The following is a 24,999-nucleotide window of genomic DNA, read 5'->3' as shown; positions in this document are numbered from 1 at the left end:
GAGGATTTAGTTTGCATGACATGACAATTAATTATAGCTGAAATCAGTTAAACATAAGCAAAATGAATGGAAAATGCTTCTGCTTTTTTTTTTGAACAGGGTTAGTTTATGTGGAATGATTGGGTACACAGAACATGCATCTCTTTAAAATACTGTCTGTCTGCTGACATTTCATTTCATTATATTCAGTCAAGCAATGCCTACAAATTCTTATTTCTTTGAAAGGATGTTTTCACAGATGCACATTTCTCACTTGTCTTTCCTTAAAATACATTTCAAGAATACGAATAAAGGTACTGAATACATATGTAACTGAATTAAACATTAAGATAAAACTTACCTGCTGTGAAATCCTCATTTTTTATGGGAGTTATCATTTGAATAGCTTTTTTCTTGCAGAGCTTTGATGCCTTCCAGTGATGTTTATTTCAACTGAGTTTACATACCTGGGTATTTGTAATTGATTTAATCCCTAAGAGCAATCATTCACATAAACAAAAATTCACTACATAACCATTTCTAGGTATCCACTTCTCAGAGTTAGAGGAAAATCATGAAGATAGTCCCTCTGGGATACATGAAGAAAGTCCTAGCTCTAAAAACTTACAAAATGGGTAAGAGACTCTTGTAACCTAAGTTGACCCAGAGACAAAGTTTATATTTTTGGTTACATTTTCCCAAAATACTTTGGCTATTCTTTATGAAACAAAAGATAAGGTCTATTTTACCATTTTAATCTGGAAAGTAAAGAACTAGTCTTCTTAAAGTACCAAGTACCCCATCAAGTCATGGGAAGGAAGAAGGTTCAGTTGAAAACCTCTAGGAGAAAATCCTGCCTACATGAATCCAGGCATGTAAGTGGACAGGATCTTGCTTTGGAGGTTTTCAGAATATCTCATCTCCATAAAACATGGTCCTTGTTTTAGGACTGCCTCACTGCAAGTCCAAAATGAAGGGCTGTATTAAGTACCTAACCATGTTTATTGCATGTTTGTCTTCCTACAGACTGCATATTTTCCTGCTATGTAATATGTTATAAAACAATTCTACCTGTTTAGCAGCTGTGTAAGTACTATTGTCATGCCAACACAGAATAGCTATCAGATAAAATAATTATATCTGTCTCCACTGAAAACTGGAAAAAATAAGTTATTACAGCTGAATTCTTTACCACAATGAGTGTTCCCTTCCTGTCTTTTAGAACTTGCTGGTCACCTCAAATCTGATCCAGAGCTCCACGATGCAAACACTCAGAAAAAAACACTGAGCATGAGTTTCAGTCCCCCCATCCTTCATTTTGTCACAGTAGGGTTTACAATCATGCCGATTTCAAAGCTTGAGGATCATGAGTTTTGTTGTATTTCACACAATGCTTTGATTGTCATACCTCTTATCAGAGTTAAGACATACATTTACATGTATCAAAACAAACAAATATGACAGTGATCGTATGTAGAAGTTACCTGGTATTTGCACTGCTGTGCCTTCAACTGAACCCACACTCGTGCCAATCAGGAAATCTGATCCATTAGTGACTTCCGGAAGGGAAAATGATGAAGTTACAAGTTCAAGAGTGTTTAGCTCCTTAGAACTTATTGTTGACTGCTTATTTGGATAAGGATTTTTTCCAGGGGCTGTATTGTTTGTTGCAATGTTAGAAGAAATTGTTGTGATCTCCTCTCGACCAAGCAAAGCTGATTGTGGTTCTGTGCTTCTATCCAAAGGTTGTGAAGACAAAGTTAGCATTGTAACTGCTTCCTGTTCAGGTTTGAATAACCCACCTTCTACACTGTTAGGTGAATCTGAAACAGGTGTGGAAAGAAGCCATGGGATCTCCCTCTCTGTACTCCTGTCACCTTCTTGACTAGGGTTGTTTGCTCTCTCTGAAGACGATTCAACTTTTATGGTGCTAACATTTGGAACATCTGTGCTTGCTTTTTCTCCAAAATTCAGAAAAGCAGTAGGGAAGGTATGTATTGATGAAGAATCTCCAGAAACAGTAGTTTCTTCCTCAGCAACCAGATCAGTTACAGAAGAATCTGTCTCCTCTGACCTGTCTGTTACAAGTTTATTAAAGTGAGGAGTACTTTCAGTAGTTGGACTTTCTGATTCAGGCTTAGGAGAAAATTCTAGCAGAGAAGCCTCTGTTGTATCTAGAAGGTCTGTAGTGGGTGGTTTATAAGTTGCTGCAATAACAGAACTAACCTCTTTGAAAGTTCCTTCTGATGAGTGACCAGACTCAGTGCCCTTTGACGATGATGTACTTGGAATGATCATCTCAGGATACTCAGACACTCCATTAACTAACTGAACAGTTACTGAGGATTTAGTTTGAGGTTCAGAATAAAGGCTCACTGAATCTGTTTCTTCATACTCTGCCAATGCTGATTTTGTTTGTATATATACTGTAGGATGCTTTTCATCATTGCTGCTAGATGACACAGTTGTGTGTTGGGAAGGACTCTGTGTTGTGACAATACTTACATCAAGCGTGCCAGTTGTCAAAGCCTTTTCAGTCTCAATAGTTAAATCTGGTGTAAGGGAAGGAACCTCAAGCTTCTTATCATCCAGTTCTTCTTGGCCCATTCCAGAAAACCCAGAAATAGACATTGTTTCACTCTGATCTGCTATGACTTGGTTGTTTGCTGAAGTATTCAGCTCATATGTGTCTTCTGTTGTGCTTGTCATCAGAACATGTTTAGTCTCAAATTCAGATTCTTTAGACTCATGAGGCACATGAGGGCTTACCAATGAGGGTACTGTTGGAAGGAAAATTCCCATCTCATAAAGGCCAGTAGTGGTGAGAGTTTCTGTTGCAAACTTCACAGTATTCCCTGAACCTAAATCCTTGTCATCCAATTTTGGTCTCTGCCCAGATGTTACTGATTCACTACTTAGCTGGGTGGAAGTAGTCAAAGAATGACTATCACCAGTTCCAAGTGAATTTTCTTTGATTACAGAAAAATTAGGTGTTGAATCATATTTATCCACGTCAGCTTTCATGCTATCATCACTGCCATATGTTGATTGTATGGCAGGATTGGGCATTGTCTGCACACTTATAATATCTTCTGGCATTGATTTGGAGTGATCCATGTCTATAATAGTTGTTTCTTCTGATGGGATTTCAAGTCGTTCTTCAATTAGTGTAATATCACCATAAACAGAAACATTCAATATAACATTTCTTTTATCATCAACCATTGGAATAATTTTCTCATATATGCCAGTATCACTTGTTAGTTCTTCTGATGTAATTGTCTTCGGTTCAGCAGCAGTTTGATTTGCCACAATCTCTTCTTCTGTAAAAAGGGATGCTAATCCTGTAATCACAGTCTGTGATCCATCTGTCGGTGCCTCTGTTGTCATAACTTCAGAATAAACTTCTCCAGGAACACTAGGTGAAGCAGTTAGTTCAACTTTTGTCAGAGGAGGTATCGACAAATGAGTAAATGTGTCATGGGGAAATGAATCTGAAACACCAACCCAGCCAGATCCCTCTCCAGAGCTTTCAGGTAATAATCTGCTTGGCATTTTTGTTGCTGAGGTTGCAAGTGATTCTTCTGTTTCAAGATTAGGAGTTCCACTCAGTATTACAGAAACAGGAGTTATGACATCTTCAGTCAGCAAATGTGAAGTTTCCTCATGAGACACAACTTTAGAAGTAGCTGTTGGCCTGTCTGTTTCATTTTCTCCCCTCCTGTGGTTCATTTCCTTATTGTGAGGTTCTTCAATAACAACAAAATAATGTGTCATCTCCTTGCCTTCAGAGCTGAAGTTCTTGAAACTGTCTTCAGCTAAAGCTGGGGAACTGGTGATCATCGAGTCTGCAGTTCCTGACAGCAGCTCTTCTGCAGAACTTGTAATTCCTTCATTAACTTCAGCATACCTTTCAGCGCTTCCTCTTTCAAAGTCTTGTGTTTTGTCAGTTGAAAGGTTGGGTCCTACATTAGCAGGATGAAAAGGCAGAGGACTTGCAGTACTTGTGATTTCTTTGACAGCCAATGGCACTACAGAAGGAATAACAGTAAACTCATCTCCTGATCCTTGTCCCGAAAATAACACATCACCAATGAGATCATTATTTGGTAGTTTTTGTTCTTTAGTTGTCAGGAGTGATATGGCAGTATCTTCTGTAGGAAAAATACTTTGTACCAACTCCTCTTTTTCCTCTGTAACTGTAATTGGAGAGCTTACGTATTTCCTTTCAATTGTTACAGACTCAGTTACACTATCATTATTAAATAGGAAAAATATTTTTTCACCAGACTCAGTTTCTAGTTTCTTTTCTTCTGAGTATGGTCTGACAGTGGGAACATTTAAAAACTCCAGATGTTCATGGTTAACCTGTGTACTTCTGAAGAATGGATCTTCAGTCGTTTCTGCAGAAGATTCTATCACTTTGGGGGAAACTTCCCATAGCTTATCTTCCTTTGAACGAGTATCTTCTGACAAAGGAAACTTTGTAGTAAAAGCTCTCACTGTCAGTTCATCAACTGTTTTCTCTTCCATTTTTATGTCAGTTACAGTTCCCATTGTAGTTACTTCATGTTCAGCACTCGTGACTGGCTCATCAGGTTCAGTAGTGAATGCATGATCCACAGATGACGTGCTGACAACACTTCTGCCATATTCCTCTCGTGATTCTTGTTTCCTTGTGGGTGAAACTGCTGTTTTTGTAAATGATTCAGTGAAAGTTTCTGCTTCTCCAGAACCCTGATCAATAAATGGGATGTGATCTTCAATTACTTTTTCATTAGGTCCATTAGACATTAGTTTTGTAGTGCTGCTGTCACCTCTGAATTCTTCTCCAGAGCCAGGCTCAATCAGGAGAATTTTGCCCAAAGAGCCAGTTGAAGAACTATCTTTTCCATTTCTGCTTTCTGTAGATTCAGCTATTGCTTTTATATTTCCAGTACTGTGTGTCACCATGATGTCAAGAGGGCTGTTATTAACCACTGATTCTGGTGATGATGTGACTTCAGCTGTTTCTAAATCCTTTGCTTTAACTCCTGGTGCAGCATGAGGTGTTTTATCTTCTCCAGAACCATGACTAGATTTTATTTCAGAAGGAGCTCTTGGTTCTACTTCCTCTGTTAGTTCTCCTGGATTTCCTGTACTAAACACAGTCTGAGGCATCTGACTTTCTACTCCAGACTCCTTTGTCAAGCCATCTGACCCAGTACTTGAAACTGATCTTGCTGATTCACCTGTTCCCACGTGTTCTTCATATTCTGCTGTCTCATTCTCCAATGAAACATCTGTGATGTAAATTTTTCCTTCATGCTTTTCTGTTTGCATTTCAGTGACAGACCTTGATGGAACTGAACTCAAAGTAGCAGACTCAATGATAATATCTATGTCTCCAGAACCTGCATCAGTAAATGGGGAGCCAGTACTTACCACTTCTCTTGTGGGACTCCCTGATAAAAAGTCTGCTGGTTCTTCAGCTGATCCTTCATTGATAAAAAGCTTCTTCTCTCTCAAGAAAGGAACGCTGGTAACCTTTTTGATTTCAGAATGCATGGTACCTGTTACTGGTACTGTTTCTCTGAGTGGGATGGGTTCCTGACTTGCAGTTCTGACTTCATCAGTAGTGCTTCCAAGTTCATTAAATTCTGATTTTCCCTCTGCAATAGTGGCTGAATTTTCCTGACTTGAATAAACTGTAGTCTGTATTTCTTTTTCTACCTCAATTTTATTTTCAGTTGGTACCGAGTTGCCAACTACTTGCTCTGTAATAAGCTTAGACAGAGAATTGGTGGGAACAGTTGCTTCAGAACTTTGATCAAAAGTAGAATAAAGATTGCTTGTTCCTCCAGGCAAAGCAGAGGTGAGTCCTGAAATGGTTACAGAAATTTCTGTGGGCACTACGGTGCCAGAACCTAAGGAAATGTCTTGCATTGGAAGTGTTTCTGTTATTGCCATTTCTGTTGTCATGGCTGAAGTTATAGCAGCGTCCTCTTCTACATCCCCAGAACCTTCTAGAACCATAAACGAAGATGCGCTTAACTCAGGCTTTGCTGTCTGACTTGTTTCTTCCAGAAGGCTTTCAAAAGGGTAATTTGCATCAAGTTTAATAGTTGATTTATAATAACTTCCTGGAGCAGAAGTCTCCTCTTCTGGAATAAAGCCTCTCAAATCTGTGCTGACAGTAGCAGTATCAAAACCAACATCAAGACCAGCAGTTACAGCAGAACTTTCCATGGTAAATGCATTGGGAGCAGAAGTTGTACCAGAAACATTCTCATCATCTTTCTGTCTTGACATTGCCACAATTTCTGTGAATGCAGAACTAGACAAATCAGATTCAGTGGAGCCATCGCCAGAAGATTCACTAGTAATCAAAAGCAAGTTTTTTGCAGTTTTAGTAGAGCTCTCCTCAGTTCCATGCCATGTTACACTCTCCTTATTTTTTTGTGGTGACTGCTCATATACAGAAGTAATCTCTACTGATTTGTCTGTTGTGGCAGTTTCAGACTCACCACTATACACTGGTTCTAACATTGCAACATCTGCTGTCGGTTGTGTAACTTCGAATGCCCCTATTACTTCCCCAGCTTTGCTTGGTTGCATTGTACCAGAAGCTTCAGTTTCAGGTATTATGAAGGTGTTTGTTTCATTGATTTGTGAAAAGTTTACATTTTTGGAATGTGCAACGCTTTCAATTTGGTCACTTCTCGCTTCCTCAGCTTTTGTGCTTTTAGGTGCACTTGTCACCTGTTGCTTTCCATTGATGAACTGCAAAGCTGGAGGAGTTGTAACATCAGTAGTATTTTCACAGTCTTCCTCCTCTTCAAATTCTATAAAGTTTGGAAAGAAAGGATCCAATATTATATATTCAGATGAATCCTGCACAGAGTCTGAAGTACAGGGTTCAGTCTGAGTTGATTCTGCATCAATGTGGGGTTCATCTATTGCATGAGGAAGCATGTGGCGACTGAACAGATCCAAAAGTTCATTCACCGGATGATCTGCAAGAAAAAAAGAGCTTTTCATAATCCCTAAGTAACAGTGATGGTTGTGCATTATAGTAGACACATGAAGTATAACCAATCTATAGGAGAAAAAAAAAACATTCAAAAAGAAACATAGTAAATTCAGTATATTCTTCCATTAACACTAAATTAAATGCTCTCCCAGTGTTCTAATTTCTAGTTGAAGGTCATGTGTATTGAATACATTGCTTATGTAATGCTGTTCATTACTGGAGGTATTCCCAAACCCATGCCAGAGCCAACTTCTCCTGTGCCACATAGCAGAGACAAGATGAAACCAGTTTTTTAGACCAAAAGACTGTGGTTCCAACCTACAGCAACTACTTATACAGGTTTGTGATGATAGCTAGCCTTCACCAAAAACTGAGCTTAGATGAAACTAAGCAAAGTGAAGTCTAAAGCAAAATAGAACATAGAAGACATGTCTCTGTAGCTCCATTTATCCTCGTGATAGAGTAATTCAAATTACTAGGGACACCATTAAAAAAAAAAAAAAAAAAAAAAAAAAAAAAGCTTTATTCTTTCCACTTCAAACCTTGTGCAGTAAATGAAGTCTTACTTATCAAAGAAGTCTAAATTATTTAACAGATAAAAAGTAAACCGATTCAAAAATCAGTCACCAGTCAGACAGTATTACGAGTAAAGTCCAGCCATTTTTTTCTGCTTATTACTCACTTTAAATTATTCACACACTCCCACAGACTGCAGACCTCTAATTTTTTTCTCTAGCTAGTAAACGAGATAAAGAAGAAGAACAACGGTCTAAGTAGACAATGTTTTAGCTATGGAAGCCCTTATGTATTCCTCTAAGATTTATGATCACAAAGTCCACAGACACTTTAAAAATGCACCTTCTCAGAACAAATGTTACATCAAACCTTCTTTTCTAGACAATAGACACTATCCTCATTAAACACATACATACACCAGACTCAGAAAAATATAAATATATCAGGCTCTGATTGATACAACACTTGTCTGGCTGATTTGAAGCTGGAAACTTTGTACTAAATTCTTATTCCATGAACAAATCTTGCTGGTTCTATCTTTAAAACCGTTTTGTCCAAACTGAAATTATTTTTTGTTGTTGTAAACTGGCATAACCAATATACCTCTATTTACTTGTACCAGTAGAGAAGAACATACAGGACTCTTAGAGTCTTACAGCCTTATCAGTGATGGATGCTTCTCAGAGAATACTTTCAGGTGTTCTGGCATACCAAGTGAATGACAGAGCAAAATTTAGAAGTAAATCTAATCTAAATCTATGAACACTATTTAACCTCTAGAACTATTGAGCCCTCAGAGACAGAGTAATCAGGTGATCATTCTGGAAAAGAATGTATTAAATCATATTAAACTGGTGCACAGCACAGCACTGTGAAAGGCTTGCGATTCTTGTCTTGAGTATTTTGTGCATACAAATTGACTGCAGCTTGGGTCTTGAAAAGGTCATTGCAGCTCTATGGAGAATTAATGTTCTAATATCTCACCCCTTGTTTACTGCTAAACTTATGAAGTATTACTGAGTCTTCATTTCCACTAAAAGATTCAGTTTGTACAGCACTAAGTTCAGGGCTCCCAGAGCAAAGAAAAAAGGTTGTCTTGTACCTACCTGTCTGATGCCCAGCTACTCACTATTGCGTCATTGAAGCCTAGTGTTTACTTTGTGCTATGAAAACTCTGTTAGATGACTACAGAATTAAACACCTCCTCTCTCCCCAGCATGTGCTTGTAGGGAGTTGTTTTATGCAATGCTTGTAATGAGAGAATTTCTCCCTGTTCCTTTCTCCAGTGTTTTTGAAATATTTACACACACTGCCTGCTGCCACAGGGAAGTACAGCTTCTGCAGCCATTTATTTGAGTTTTCCCAGATCTACCTTTCAAATTTTATTCACACAGAAAAGCAAGATTTTTGCTATTTGTCCAAGATGACGTGGAGATGCATGTCTACAACTAAGTAATACAGTCACATTCAAAACCCACAAATTTCAGCAAAGAGCAATACTAGTCACTATAACAAGGAATCATATTTTCATAAAAAGTAGAAGCTCTCATCAGCACAGAATTGTACGCTTTCTTTTCAGAATAGAGAATGCAACAAATACACAAGAACTCAAAAAATGAAAGAGGGAAAAGGGAACTGCACTAAATGTACAGAACCAGAGAGCTACATAGGAAGATGTGCACAGACAAGAAAGATGGCTTGTACTGTGTACACAGCTTAAGAAGGAATATGTATAAGTTTAAGAAGGAATGTGTATAAATAACCTGGTATATAGGCTAGCCTGGCATAAGCATTGATTATGACCTCATGTACAGCTGTTAGGATTGCGTGCACAAAGCATGTAACATCCTTTTGCACAGAACCATACATATTTAAAAAAAAAAAAAAATCTGGATGGGACAGGATAGGTTGTAATATGTAGGAGGGTACCATGACTAACAAGTTCTGACCAGTGTATTATTTTTGTAGCAGTGCACACCTGGGAGCCCTAAAATTATTAGCTCATGCTAAATCATTTATGGTAGGTAATAAATTTAATGAACAACATCTGTTCCAAGTTCACCTAGAAGATATATACAAATTCTTACATACACAAAGATCTCTATCAGACATTATTTTTACTTTGTTAGCTTTTTCAAGATCTCACATGCCACAGAGATCCACATAAAAGAACCTTAGCTATGGTATGATATTCCAATAATAAACTTTCAGGAGGCTCTTTCATGAAATACTAAGTATTTTTGGTTTGTCTTTTTTTTGTTGTTGTTGTCTTTTTTTTCTTTTTTTTTTCTTTTTTTTTTCTTTTTTTTCCTTTCAAGAACAAAATAACCAGCTTTAAGAAAACAGAAAGGAATTCAACTGAATTATTTCTTATTAAAATCTCTTGTCCTTTCTACAGCTTTGATTAATCAGTGTTAGCAATCAAGTTCCTAATGCTCAGCATTAACAGATATGGTAAGTTTTCTTAAACTCTAGAGAAAATCAATAATTAAACAATGCAGGTCATATAACATGTAACCTTGTACTCAAAGAATAAACAAGATACTAGGATGAAAGCCTAAGTCCTATCACTAAATATGAATAGGGGACAGAAAACTCTTAAATGGTTTATTTGAATCCTCAGGGCAGACACACAAACACTTGCAATAGTTTTGAACTGGTTACATATAGCTGACAGATGTTGCCCATATTTATGTTAGTGTCCATTGCATCTGCAGGGAAAGACACATAGATGTGAGCCTGCTAATAAAAGACAAGATGAGGACTTTAAGAGAAAGGAATTTAGGTCCTAAATATTCCTATCAATAGTTTGCACATTACCATGACAAACAAGCCAAAAGGAGCACTTGTTCAAATAGGTGCTTTCTTACTATCGCTTCCAGAAGAAGAAAGTAAAATCAAGTAGCTAAAAAGCAGTAAAAACAAGTAGTCAGTCTAGATTGCCAATCCAAACAAGTCCTAAAGGAGAATTGTCAGTAAGGCATTTTACTGAAAAAATTGAAGTATGCAGTGAAATAAAGATGAAATAGATAGGTGGATGAGTGTATATGCAGCCGAGAGTGCTTCTTAATCTATTTAATACATGTAGACATTTAAAATTACCTGCATGGTACAGGCATCTATCTCAGTAACAGTCAGCTGGGTGTAACAAATGGAAATCCCCAGCTCCAGGTGCTTTTTTAGCCATAAGAGGATTTGCCTACTACTACTCAAAACCACAGCACGATGGATTGAGGTGGCATTAATTTCCATTTCAACCCTTCTAATGACAGTTGGTTCTAAGCCCAAATTGTTTTTCATGGGCCAAGGAAAAAGAGATGCTCCAGTGTTATCCAATGCTACCTTCCACACGTTCAAAAAAAATAATAAAGTTTGATACCAGTCTTTCTTGAAAAGATTTTTAATATTCTACACAGATCAGTAAAAGGCTTTTCAAGATCATTGTTGGGGGACAGACAGTAGAAAGTATTTTCTTTCTAAAAACTCTTCAGATAAACAGCTGAATAAGAATGAATAAAGAATTAAATGAAAAACAGTTTCTAATGTTTTCCAAACTTTCAAAAAAAATGAAAAAATATAAATCAGAAGAGTTATGTATAAGCATGTTTTTCTTAAGTCTCATTCATAATAGGACAGTTTATATCTGATTTGACACATTGAAGATAACACAATTTCACCTGTGGATTCCTGCATTTTTCCCAAGATGCATGTGAGAAGTAACAGAGTTTAGTTTTCTGTAGAACTACAGGAATGATAAACTCATGAAACACACTGAAAGATTAAAGAAATTTTCTGTGGACTTTGAATCAGGCCCTGTATTTTGATTATAATAGAGATAAAAAGAAGAAAGATCTTTGAAAGAAGACCAAAACCATTTCAGACTGTTCAGACTGCCTTTTAAGTGTGAGTATCATTAGATCGTGGGACACTATCACAAACTATGTTGCAATCACTATCAAGAATCCATAACCACAAGGCTAAGAGGTAATAAATAAGTAAATAAATAATAGTTTGCAGTAGTCATATCTAGTTCTGCACTTGATAACCAGAGAATTTTGGTTTTGGTTTCAACAAAATTATATCATTGCGGATTTAGTTCACAGTATGACTAAAATAACAATAAAATATTGTCCACATTTTATCATATTTCTGTACATGTGACATTTAGTGACCGTAAAAAAGGCAATGTGGTAACTTGCAATGAAAATAAGAAAACTTTGTCTCAGAGGGAAAAGCAATAAATCATTTAGGACAAAAACTGTGCTTTACATATTAAACTATCTTGTTTCTTCCCCACAGATATGTACTCTGTGTTTATTTTCAAATGCTTCCTCTTCTTTGCTGCAGTTGGTCACTATGATACCATGACCGCTATCTCCTGTAGAAGAATCCCATCGCTTGCAGTACGATAAACTTGCTCCCCACAAGCAATGGCCTTGAATGTCACCTAAAAAAGATCGTGTGCTCAAGGACCAGGGGACAGGCAAAATTGTAATCCCTAGCAGTCAGCGCTTCTTGGAAGAATGGACCATCAGCTCAGGCAGGCTGTTAAATGACAACTCAAGTCAGATGTCTCGAGCAGATGTCCCTTTATACAAGCTATTGATTAGACCTTTAAAAAACATTACTCTGAGAAAGGCAATGCAAAGCGGGAAGGGATTTTAAAAATTTTCTATGGAAAGCACACCAATAGCAATAAGGACTTAAGGCACATGAATCTGTATCTTACTCATTTTTGTATATTCATAAAATCTAGTCTAGCCTCCCATATGAAATGAGTCACAGAATTTCACTTAGTCCAACCTTATTTTGTGAATCAAAACTGCTTTGAAAAGCTGATCCAAACAGGCAATCTATAGAATGCTTTAATAAACATTCACATTGTGTTTGACTAAGACTTTCTGAAGAACTGAAATTCATGGCATTTATATTGTACCTCAAAATACATATACATTCATGGGACACACCTGACAGGTTAGCAAAAATGATCTACCAAAAGTGAGCACACACTCAGCAGACTTCAACTCAGCCAACAGGTGTCTCCACCTCTTCTGGAAAAATATTTCAGAGCCCTCAAAGTAAGAGTTCAAAAAGAGTTATTTAAACTGTATGAAAGGTCAGTGAAGGCTCAAGTCTGGGCTTGGGAGAGGACGTAGCATGAGGAAAGACTTACACAGCTTTATGTCACACATTGACTCCCCTGAACCTCAGCTGTGCTGAGGACCAGCTTGGCAGTCTAGACTGACTCAAGCAGGTTTATGACTACAGCTCTCTGAAACTCTTCCAGTGAAAAAAACTCAAACAATGCCACATGAATGTGTCAGTCTCAATGAATATTTACTTTTACTAGCATAGTGAAGAATGAGCAATCTGACAAGATGGCCCTCATTAAAAAAAAAAAAATTAAAAAAAATCTAAAACTAGGTAACTAGGTGTGTATAGGTGCATAGAATTCTTTTTTTGTTTGTTTGTTTGTTTCCCTAAAAATGTTACATTTAAATTGCTACAGAATGCTTCAGTTTTACAGATATAAAGCATTCTGATAACATCTTTTGGACCATTTTTTTTAATGGAGTAGGGATTATATTGTTCTTCTTTTCATCTCATTTCAAAGGAAATAAGATTTTGAAACACAGACATTTCCTGCTGAAGGAAAATTCCAAGTGTCAGTCTTAAGTAAATGCAATTCCTCTAACTTGTGCCATCTTGTAATATCATTAACCTACCTAAGCACGGTCAAAGTACAATACTGCTTCAGGCATACCCCATTTCTCCCAGCAGAGACAGGTGGGAATACTGCCAAGGAACTGGTCTAAGGTGTTAAAGAAACATAGCTACTATTATACACATCTAAGTAAAAGACAACAAAGAAAGGTCCTGAAATAATTATTTTTTTGATTATTTTCATCCTTCTACCTCCCATTAACATGGACAGTATGCATGATGAGATCTAGCAAAATCCAGTTCTTGATTACTGTTTAGTCTAAATAAATAAAGGGTTTTATTTAGCTCACTTAAAAGTGTTCCCCTGCTGGAGATGTATTTCTAAATCTTTTGTTATCTTTGGCTCCTTTTAGAAACATTTAAGGATGTAATGCACATTTCCATAGGTTTATTTTTTTTACCTTCTAAATTTAATCAACATTTATGTTTTCTTCTTCCTGTGACAGTCAAAAGAGAGAGTAATATTTTTAAAATTTCATCAGCAGGAAAAGAAGGAAAGAAGGAAAGAAGGAAAGAAAGAAGGAAAGAAAGAAGGAAAGAAAGAAGGAAAGAAAGAAGGAAAGAAGGAAAGAAGGAAAGAAAGAAGGAAAGAAAGAAGGAAAGAAAGAAGGAAAGAAAGAAGGAAAGAAAGAAGGAAGGAAGGAAGGAAGGAAGGAAGGAAGGAAGGAAGGAAGGAAGGAAGGAAGGAAGGAAGGAAGGAAGGAAGGAAGGAAGGAAGGAAGGAAGGAAGGAAGGAAGGAAGGAAGGAAGGAAGGAAAGAAAGAAAGAAAGAAAGAAAGAAAGAAAGAAAGAAAGAAAGAAAGAAAGAAAGAAAGAAAGAAAGAAAGAAAGAAAGAAAGAAAGAAAGAAAGAAAGAAAGAAAGAAAGAAAGAAAGAAAGAAAGAAAGAAAGAAAAAGAAAGAAAGAAAGAAAAAAAATTAAAAAAAAATATATAGATTGTATAAATTAGCCTTGCATAGAAATCTCAATCACCCAAGCAAATCTCTGGAAGAAAATATTTGAAAAGAAGAATTTGTACACAGCTGGATGGGTAGGAGTTGAAAGAAATTCAAGGTGGGTGGTCAGCCTTGCCTGCTCAGATTCACTCCATGAATCTGCTGTACCGTATTTCAGTGTCTCTCTTTCCATGCACGATACAGTCCCACTGAAAAACTCAGTATCAGTCGCTGGCATGTTCTTAAACTGCAGCCTTTTACAGCTATACCATTCCCACAAGTTCCCACTTGACCGAATTGCTGGTGATGACCAGAAACACCTGTGTAGAGTGTACGTCACTTATGCAGACATCTGTTTTGCACAGGACTCTGGCCTGCATGGTTGTGCTACAGCATCCCTGCCAAATTTTAAAGTAATAGACATGATGATACAAAAACCATGTCAGCAATAAATGGACTGTTTTATTGTAAAAGAGTATCACAAAACCTTCTGGCAATCTTTGGTGTTTCCTTCAGCCTAGTTGCTTCCTGCATTTTCCCCCCTGACGCAGTGGTAAACTTGTTAAGAAAAAACATATTGAGCAAAATGTCAAGTTGTTAAAAATGGCAGTCCTGCAGTGTCACGTCTAAACCCCTGCAAGTACCGAATACAGTTCCCTGTATAATGACAGAATATTTGTCAAAAAATATCCTAAGGAGGACTATTTTCTTCCTGTTTCCTCTCTGCTCCAACATGTCATTAAGAAACCAATGCTCCCACCAGTGGTGTCTCTTCCTGTATGATCCATGAGCATCCTTCCAATGACAACATTTTACTTTCAGCCTACAGAGAGGACACTTCTAAAATTTTGCAGGGCTAAACAACCCAAAACAAACCACTTACAAGTACAAAAATCCTTTTCTCCAGCTGAAATCCTAAACACATTAAAAGCCAGACTGTGCAGCCACACAGTATCTGGATTAGCCAGTCTGTCTGGATACATATATACTATATAGTATATATGTATAGTATACATATATATGTGTGTGTATATATATATACAGTATATATATGTATATATACTGTATATATATATATATATAGTATACTATATGTATAGTATATATATTATATATATACATATATGCAGAAAAGTGCAAACCCAGAGGCCAGCTCACCAGGTCAGGTGGCTAGTAGAAGAACTGTCTGGGAAGGAAAGCAAGACTACTTCAGTCTTGATCTCATGGGAGCTTTTCCATGTCTGAGGAGGAAACAGTGAGAGATCAACAGGCCTTGCCCTCCCTATCCCACTCTCACTGCTGTCTCGCGGTTACACTCACTCCAGGGCAACCCCTAATGCTTTTGCCATTATGCAATGGAATGAGAAAGAAATAATTCTGTCCCTACTAACGTGGGAAGATTGTGCCCCTTCCCAGAAGAAATACAAATGACTTACCAATGCAAAAATCTGGGGCCAACATCAAAATGCTATAGCTACAGTGTTGAAGCAGATGTCCACCATTTGGCAACTCCCATAGCTGCTCTTGAAAAGCTCTATAATAAATATTAATTCTCCTGTCCCTTTCCCTGGTAAATGTCAACAATATTTGACTAGAATTGAGACTAGACTCCTTCCTGTGGTAATTCTTGAAAAATTTAAGTCAATATCACAATAATGTAGGAGTAATACAGGTTGTTTTATGGAGTAGGCAAGGACTAACTTTTACTTTCTTTTCTTAACCTATGTCATTTGCTTCAAAGGGGGAATTTTATGCGGCAGAAACAAAACCAGAAAATATTTTGATGTTCAAGCTGCAAGACAGACAGTTGTTTTTATATATACAACTACATATTTATGTGAATATGTTATTACCCCAGAATATTGGAGTAATTTATGGAAATGTGCTGCCACTTATCATGATGCTTTTCTGAAATTTTATCCCCTACAATCTTCCAAGCATCTTTCAAGCACCTCGTAAGTGCACTTTAACCTCTGCACAAGCCCTCTGGTTATGCAGCCAGCACTCAAAACCACAACTGATCAGACACACTGATTGTCTGCAGCCCCTGCTTCCCCATTTGGGACAAATTTAGAGCTATGAATTATGTGATAACACACACTCACTCTGTCATGGCAAATCTAGTTTATTCATTGAAATATGAGCAAATCTTTGCTAGAATAGCCCACTGGGGGACAAATCACCCTTGTCCTAGACCTATCTGCTTGTGTTACTACCATTATCTTCATAATAGCTTAAATGCAAATGTATGCTTTAGAATAGTTGAGTGATTACACACACAGATATTGACATACATGGCATATGGATTTTTAAGCATTTTATGCATTGCAAATATTACTCAAAAGACACAGAATGAATTCTATAATTGCAATTTTAATGGACTGTTGTTAGTATCATCTCTTGACTTGGAAGGAAAAAAAAATTGCACCCATTTGAAATTTATCTTTAGGGGTTAATAAGTATGGTTGCTCTGGGTATTAAAAAAATCTAAAGCAGTCTGGGGATAAACTGGACCAACATAAGGGTGTAAAAGCCTCACTGTTGCAGACAGAATGACACAAATGTGACTAAAATATATTTTTAGGCAAAGGAGTGCAGTGTCATGCATGTCAAAGTCTTTCAAAAGTCAAATACTAAACTTGACACATAATTTCTTCCTGGATCAATTTTGGGGTGCCTTTGATCCTCGCTTTTCTCAACTTTGCAGGGACATGTGCACAGCAGATGAAAAAGACAAAAGAGTATAGCTGAAAAGGAGGCCTGATGGAGCAGGAAGACTCCAGAATGAGCTAATAACAACAGAAGACTTATCTGAGAGCAACCTGCAGTATACATGCCAATATTTTACCATTTCATTGCTTGGAGGTGGGAATAGAACATATGACACATACAGAGAATGAGTTTCTCTTTAACCATGTAATCACACACACACACACACACACAGACACACACAAGAATACAATGAGAAATGTTTTCACTTTAAAAGCAAAGCATTTTTCATTTTTCTATCTACTTTTTTTTTTTTTCTTGGAAGATTTGTTTTGGAAAAATACTAATTTGCTTTAAGAAACATTAGGAAAAAAAAAAGTAATCACAACATCGTTCTTAGAAAATACTGGCAATCAAAAGTTTTCAGCCAAGTAGATTGAAAAAAAAAATAAAAATTCAGATGTCCAGCTCTGATAAGCTTGGTGCAGCTCTAAAAAAGGCCAAGGGGGCAGACTATTGACTATAACCCTAATAACTAACAAACTCTGTGCTATTCTAATGCATTTTTATGGCTACTGACTCAGAACTAGTTCAGCATGGCCACTGAGGGTTTCCACCAGGTTCACTCTCCATTACAACTCCCTGACTGCTGTCTCTTTTCACCAGAGATATATCCCCTGGACTTTATCCTAACCTCTCAGCTAGATCATGTCTATGCAGAATTTACAGAGGACTTGAGAATTTGGCTTATAACATTTAATATTTAACTAATGTCACTGGCAATCCACTACAAGCCTGAGTAGCAAATGCATGATCAACACAAGAATCACTTCATCCACCATTTCTATGAGAAAAAACAAACAAACAAACAAACAAACAAAAAACTTTAGACAAATCCCACAATAAAATCTGACTAAAAAGGATACTACTCTGTGCATATAGGTATTCTGTGTACGTACAGGTATATTCTATACTATTATATTCTATTTATTGTGGTACAAAAGTGTATTAAGTATGTGGAAATTGTTCTCCAAATGTCAAAAAACTCCCACTGAAACTATGGAACTCTCACCAGACTACATGAAAAACTCGACTGTGGTTAGAAAATTTACTGAGAAAAAAAAAAAAAAAAAAAAAAAAAGTACAGACTCAATACACAATACACTCTTTGCTATTGACACAGAGTCAACAGCAAAGCAGGCACGGACTTCTGGAAGACAAAATTACTCCTGGACGGGACCAAACTTCCAACTGCCTTTCTTCATTTATGAAGACAAACTTCTATGTGAGTTTAGATAATGAGTTCTTCTTTAAGCAAGCATAGTAACAGTGGACTGGTCAGGCAAATACTAAGACAATTCACTGAGCAATCTTTTTTTTTTTTTTTTTTAATAAATGTGAATTATTCCACAGAACAATATAGACAACTTCAGCTCCATGTCCCCAAAGGCTACAGAAAATATGTACAGACACTCTGAACATATTCTGACTTGTGCCAGAAAATAATTCCCAAGTCTTTTGAAAGAAACCAGCGGGTATTATATATATTATTGATCAAATTTATCATCTAAACACTGTCAAAAAGAGGGAAATGGAAAAAGGCTAGCTGGATCAGCAAAAATGAATTTAATCACTGGATCTAAAATGTGCAAAAAACTGCAAAATGACCACTGAAAAATACATAATAAAAAAGAAAGAATAGCTGACCAAATATTTTTAAAGTGTTATTATCAGACTAAATATTAAGTGATCCATCTTAAAGGGATGGCTTCCTACTAAGAGCTTTAGTCTTTGAATTGCTTATAAAAATATCTTTATATACACTTCCAGGATCATATCCTGTATTCAACCATAGTTTCATTGTATCCAATTAATCATTTCATGAAAAGTAAAACAGTATAGCTAATATTGTCTGAAAATGGAAAAAAGTTGATATCCCATCATAAATAGTAAGATTTCTTACAATCTGGATAAATTCAGAAGACTTTGGTACAGACAACCACCTTCCTTAAAAAATTAATTCATATTCTAAATGTAGTTTCCATGTAAATGATAGTTCATCTTTTTTGCCAAAGGATTTCTTAAGACTTTTTCCATGTAAACAAAACTTCTAAAAGGATTCTTCTTCCTTTACAACAGATGTATGAAAAACTACATTGTACCTATGAATAAAATTCCTTCATTTGTCTCATGAATAAACAAAGAGCTATAAGAAAGCTAGAAATGTGTAATCCCTATGTCTAGAACTGAGACGTTTCCTTGGAAACAATGCAAAAACAGCAGGGAATGTGTAGGCATCCTCTGAACAGTATTTAATGTGAGGGCACTGTTCCTTGTATCTATGGAAGTCTATAAAGGAATGTGAAAAAAGAAATTATTGTTCTATAATAAGTCTTCAGGAAGAGCCAGCAATAGTGTCCTAAAAACTACGTATTAATCCACTGTCTCCGTTTCTTGTGAAACTTTCTGAGTATCAAGTTTTAGCTTTGTTGAGTATGGGGTTAGTATTTTCATTTTCCCTTTAAACATTAATAAATAAATAAATAAATAAATAAATAAAAAGTGTCCAAAAAAGCTCAACATTGTTACAGTTATTCATTTACTAGCATTTTCTTTCATGCTGGACATCCTTGCTGTTGCACTTTAAGCATGATTTACATGTGACAGTGTTCTACTTTTTGTGAAAAGCCCTTCACAGCAACAATGCAATGTGAATATTCTGATACAGAAAAATTCTAGCTGGCTTAATTAAGCAACAGGTCTATCAGTTAGTGTTAAATGTGTTCATTAAGTCCCTATGACACAAATATGCTTTGAAGAAAAAATAACCTAATTATAGATGAAACAGAAGCTGTAAATGTTACGAAGACATTCAGATACCAACCAACCCCAAAACAATTCTGCTCTAAATCACCTCATTGGAATTACTGTGGTGTGATTACACTGGGAAAGATGATATCAGAATCTGGCCATATTAGCTGCTATTTAACACTTAACTACTCAAAACAGAATGAAAAAATGGCTCTTTATGCCACATTTTACAAATAATATGGAGAATTCATTCATCAAGGGTATGAAAATTACTTGAGCATTACACGAGACACTGACAAACCTGTTTCATTTGGAAATGTGTTCCCAAACCACTAGGTGTTTTTCTTTCTAAGCTGAACACATAAGCCCAGTGCTTGAAACAAAACACTACGAGGAAGGACTCTACTAACTATTCAAACATTGAAGTAAAATAAAACCTTGTCCATTGACTACAGCAGCAGCAGAGAATGTGGTCTTTCTTCAGGGCTGGTGAGGGCCATCAGCTGCCATAGTATTAATGCCAGCTGGAAAGTTACAGTCAGTAAGTAGACAAGCCCAGCTTTTGCTAAATAAATAGGAGGTTTTTCATTTAATAAGATGGGAATTTGGAGAGACACCTTATTATTGCTCCAACATCCCATCAGAAATGAGGTTAGCTCAGTCTAGCTCAGTCTAGTAGCACAATGCCAATAGAACTGCAGCCACAGAATATAACCTCAAAAAGTACACAAGTGGGGTTGTACTTGCAAATTAAATGGCATTTTGGTCACCATAATGTTCAGGTTCATTTGGATCTCCCTTTTCTCTTAAATGAATGACTGATACCAGGAATTAAACTGTTGCAAAGAAAAGCAAACAACTTGTGCAGGCAAGGATGTGCTATACAGACATACATGTATTCATTTAGGCATTTGCATTATGTGCTATCCAGACATATCCATTTGGGCATGTTAGCAGACACTGCATAAATCACAGAATGGTTTGGCTTGGAAGGGACATTAAAGACCATCTTGTTCTAACCCCCCTGCCATGGGTGGGGACGCTACCCACTAGATCTGGTTGGTCAAGGCCCCATCCAGCCTGGCCTAATTGATGAGAATAAAGCAGGAGAATGAATTGAATGCAAGATAAAGATCTCCTCTTTACAATAAACTTTGATTTTAAAAAGATCCTAAGCATAAATAGTAAGTTTCAGTAGCATATACTTATCATTTGAGGTAGGACACGTGATTTCAGCACACAAATGAATTTCCTCTCCCTCAGCAGACCTCTCTAACATAATAATTAATACATTGACAGTTACTGAAAAGTAGACCAAGACTTACACGTAGCACATGTGCCTATGCTACAAAGAGCAGTGTCCAGACAGGCATTTGCCAGTGGGCATAAACAAAAGAACCTAGAAGGGAACAATGTGGGTAGAGGTGCAGAGAGCTACAAGCATTCATGAGGGCCACATGGAGAAGGTGCTGGAGGCATGTGCCACCCCTGCCCTCCACACCACCACCTAGCAGCATCCCAGCACCCAGAGCCAGCAGACTCCCAGAGCATTTCCACTCTTCCGGGCACACATTCCCCCACAGAAATGATCAAAATGAAGGCTGAATGGGGACATGGTTATTCTCTATAACTGAACAGAGAAATAAAAGTATCAAGGGATAAGTGTCAAGAAGACAAAAGACCTATTCAGTCTGAAGATAATGCTGGCAAGAATAAGCACGGGTATGAACCAGCCAAGAAACAATTCAGGCAAGATATTAGAATCAGGCTTCAGGAGAGCCATGACGGTCTGGGAGAGACTCCCAGAAGGAGCTGAGAAAACAACAGGATTAAATGAATTTTAAGACGAGTCCTAAGACAGACCTGAAAAGACCCTATTCTGCCTCTTTTGTTCAGCTTTATGACTATGACTCATTAACATCCTGCATTCTGCAGTACTCATTTTCATTCAGATTTCACAAACCCTCTTGCATTTCTAAGACAGAAGTATGCACGTCAGAGAACTACATGTTGAAACAGAAAGGTTTGTAACTTTTTTCCGTAAAATTCCACATCTACAAAACACAAGTTCCTGCAATTTTATTCCACTCAAAGCTGGAGGGGACAAGAAACCAGACAGTGCTGGTGTGAGTCCCAGGGTCCAATAAGCACTTTGAAATATATTCACTAAGCAAAGACTTTTAAATGTCTCCAAAAAATGCAGGTGTGCAAATTACTCCTGATACAGACAGGAGTTACGTTTCCAGTATCCCCTCAACCACTGTTAAACAACACCCCCACAAGCATTTTTCAGCTCATAAAAGCTTTATGAGCTGAAAAGTTCCTTCAAGATTTTTATTTTTTTTTCCAGCTGTTGATCCATTACCTTCCAGCAACAGCATCAGAGCTCACCACTACAATAGGTAGGAGAACTGTTAGGAGAAAAAAAGAACATGAAATGGCAAGTTTTCCATCTTTGCATTGAAAGGAGGGATGTCTCCTATCCTATCCTATGCAACAAAAAAGTTCTAGTGTGGTCAGACGCCACAGTGAGGTCTATTTTTCTTTACCCCTTTGACAACATGGTCACCATCCAGAGGGAGCAGCCTGCAGTTTCACACAAGCGAATGAAGTCCCACGTTCACTCTATCATGGAACATCTGTGTGGTCCTCTTTGTAACAACAGCAACAACAACAACAAAAACAAGAGGATGTTTACCAGTGCACAAATCTATTTTCCTCCTTAATTGGAACACCTGCCACAGATCTGCCATGGGCCATAAGAAATACCATGCTTTATACCTCATTAGTCTGTGCACCTGCCTCACACTTGCTCACATGGACATTTTCTCACTGAAAACTACCATATTCTTATACAAACAAGCAATTTAATCCATCCAGTGATGTGTTCCTTTCTATCAGCATCTGTGTGCATTTAATTTAAGCTAATGAGGATGACCTTCTACCAGGCCCCCAAATCACTTCTGTTTCCACGGGTATAATTTATTATTCCAAAGTAACAGAAATTCCTTTATGAAATGTTTAATTGATTGCACACATGCATTTTAAAAGCTAAAAGTATACTTATTTAGGTCTTGGATGTCATGAGAAAAGAAGTCCTATAGAAGAAACTGTCCCTGGATGTCTGGTCTAATAAATTTAAGGTGCTACCGTATTTTTAAATAAGAAATATTTAAGCTATATATGGTACTACTTCACGTTAATCTGTGAGAGTATAAGGCAGCCTGAGATCCTTGCCAGTAGCTTTAATTGACTTTAACCCAGTCAACATACAAGGTCTTTCAAGTGCAGCTTGAGTCCACAATAATAATAAAGAATAATATCCCCCACATTCCATACATCCATAACACATTCCATGCATCTCCAGCACATTCCAGCCAAGGACTTCAAAGCCCCTCAGCAAAGGTGGTGCCAGCTTAACAAGGATTTGAGACTGAGAAGAAAGATGTGGGGAATTCTCCCTGTTTCTTCTCCCTCTCTGGCAACGTGGACATGGGGACGCATAGGATGCCTGCCTGTTGCTAAGGGTCTGCCACCATCCTGCTCACAGGGACCTGTGGACCACCCATGCCCCTCCACGCCCCATCAGGGAGCCTTGTGGGACACCTCAGCACATTGAAGATCCATGAAGCACTCAAATACCATCATACAGTGAAGCCCTGCTTCAGTGTTAAGTTGTTGTTTCTGGTGAAAGATAAATAGCAAGGAGGTGAAGAAAGATTTTTTAAAAATTTATCTCATAAATATTTCCAGCAATTAGGAAGGAAAATATTATATTCATTTATATACAGTTCCCCTTATACAGCAAACATCTTGAAATTATTCCAGTTTACAACAGCTGTTATCTGAAAGGATTGGTAAGCAAATTGTCATTTCTTAGGATGTACTTCTGGATCTTGACTTTAAAATCATGAAGGCCTTTGCTGATATCCTTCACTGATTATTTTATTTAAGAATGTTAAGCTATATTTTCTGGAATGTATGACAAATCAAAGGTGGAAAAACTCTTGTTTTATCAGGGAGATGTAATGATGAAAACAATTTGTTGCTATCATTTATATGAGAAAACAGTCAGAGGTACAATTTATGTAGTTCATGTATGACATGTATCAATTTTCAAACAAAGAATGATAGGATAGAAAGTTAAACTACATTCTAGTGAAGAGTATGTGTTAGTAATATTTGTCAAATTCATTTCTCTTCAACATCTCCTATATACGTTTTCTTTAGCACAAATAGAAGTTTATGGACTGCGGAACAATGAAGTAAAACTGGGCTGGACAGGCTTTTTCAGATGCAGGGTGTCATTTCTGGAGAAAGTAAAGAAAACCCTAATCCAAATTCTCAGACAGAATAAATCTTTGCCAGCTCTGGCCTAGCTTGTAGTAAATAGGTATAGGGTGGCTTTTCTCTGTGGATAGCTAACTGGTGGGATTTCCACTGTTAGAGGTTGGAAACAGAAAAATAAAGAAAGCTCATTTTTGACTGTGCACTTGGTACATGGTAAATCCTTTTATGCTTAAAGAGAACACAGATACTGCCATATACGGTATTTCATAATATTTCAGGATTTTTTTTATTTTTTTTTCTTCTATCCTATAGACCAAATCAATCCTACAGGCAGAGTTTTAGGGCTGTATAGCTTTAGTTTTTTAATGTAACCAACCCTACACATATGCACATATATATGTGGAAAAAAAATGGGTGCACAGTTCAAGAAAATTTGTAAAGATGCAGAAGATAAACTCTGAAGAAAGTCTCTCCTAAGGACTAGATCACCCAAGTGAGACCAAATATAGCTGCTGAGAGTGACTGTACATTGATCAGCTGTCCTTTAGATAGTCCAGAAATCAGAAATTGAGTGAACTCCTAATTTACTGAATCACAGTATCCACACCATTCCAAGGAAAGTATAAAACAAGACTGCCCTTGATGTATACACAGAGAAATCCTGAACTGTACACCTTATTCACTCTCTGAAGAAAACAATGAGATTCCACACACTCCCAAACCATCCTACTTCTTACCATCCACCCGGAACAGCTGCCCAATCCGATCTACTCTACTGTGTGTAGTACACCAAAGTATAATTCAACAGTGTATGCAGGAAAGGTTGTTCACTGCTGCATAGCCCAACTATTAATTATTAAGCTGAATTAACCAAAATTCCTCAGGTACAAAAGCATTTAATATGCAACTTAACTCTTGTCTTCAGAATTCACCTTTCTGTTCTGACTTACCGCTCTTGTCTCATTTGAGACTTCCAAGATACTGGCAACACCTACATCTTCAGCCAAAATAATGATAACGTGT

General features: G+C 37.1%; 1 protein-coding gene across 4 annotated transcripts in view; it reads right to left on the bottom strand.

Annotated features, from left to right (window-relative positions):
* VCAN (versican) overlaps window positions 1-24,999 on the bottom strand; it is a 114,406-nt gene that overhangs the window by 30,442 nt on the left and 58,965 nt on the right. For all 4 annotated transcript variants that reach the window (XM_038169743.2, XM_038169739.2, XM_038169742.2 and 1 more), the window contains one exon: window positions 1,464-6,974. In XM_038169743.2, the coding sequence (XP_038025671.2) occupies window positions 1,464-6,974 (5,511 nt within the window). The remainder of the gene's footprint in view (window positions 1-1,463; window positions 6,975-24,999) is intronic.

The sequence above is a fragment of the Anas platyrhynchos genome, chromosome Z (genome assembly GCF_047663525.1).
Source record: "Anas platyrhynchos isolate ZD024472 breed Pekin duck chromosome Z, IASCAAS_PekinDuck_T2T, whole genome shotgun sequence".
NCBI classification, from domain to species: domain Eukaryota; kingdom Metazoa; phylum Chordata; class Aves; order Anseriformes; family Anatidae; genus Anas; species Anas platyrhynchos.
This window is presented reverse-complemented; position numbering and strand designations above follow the sequence as displayed.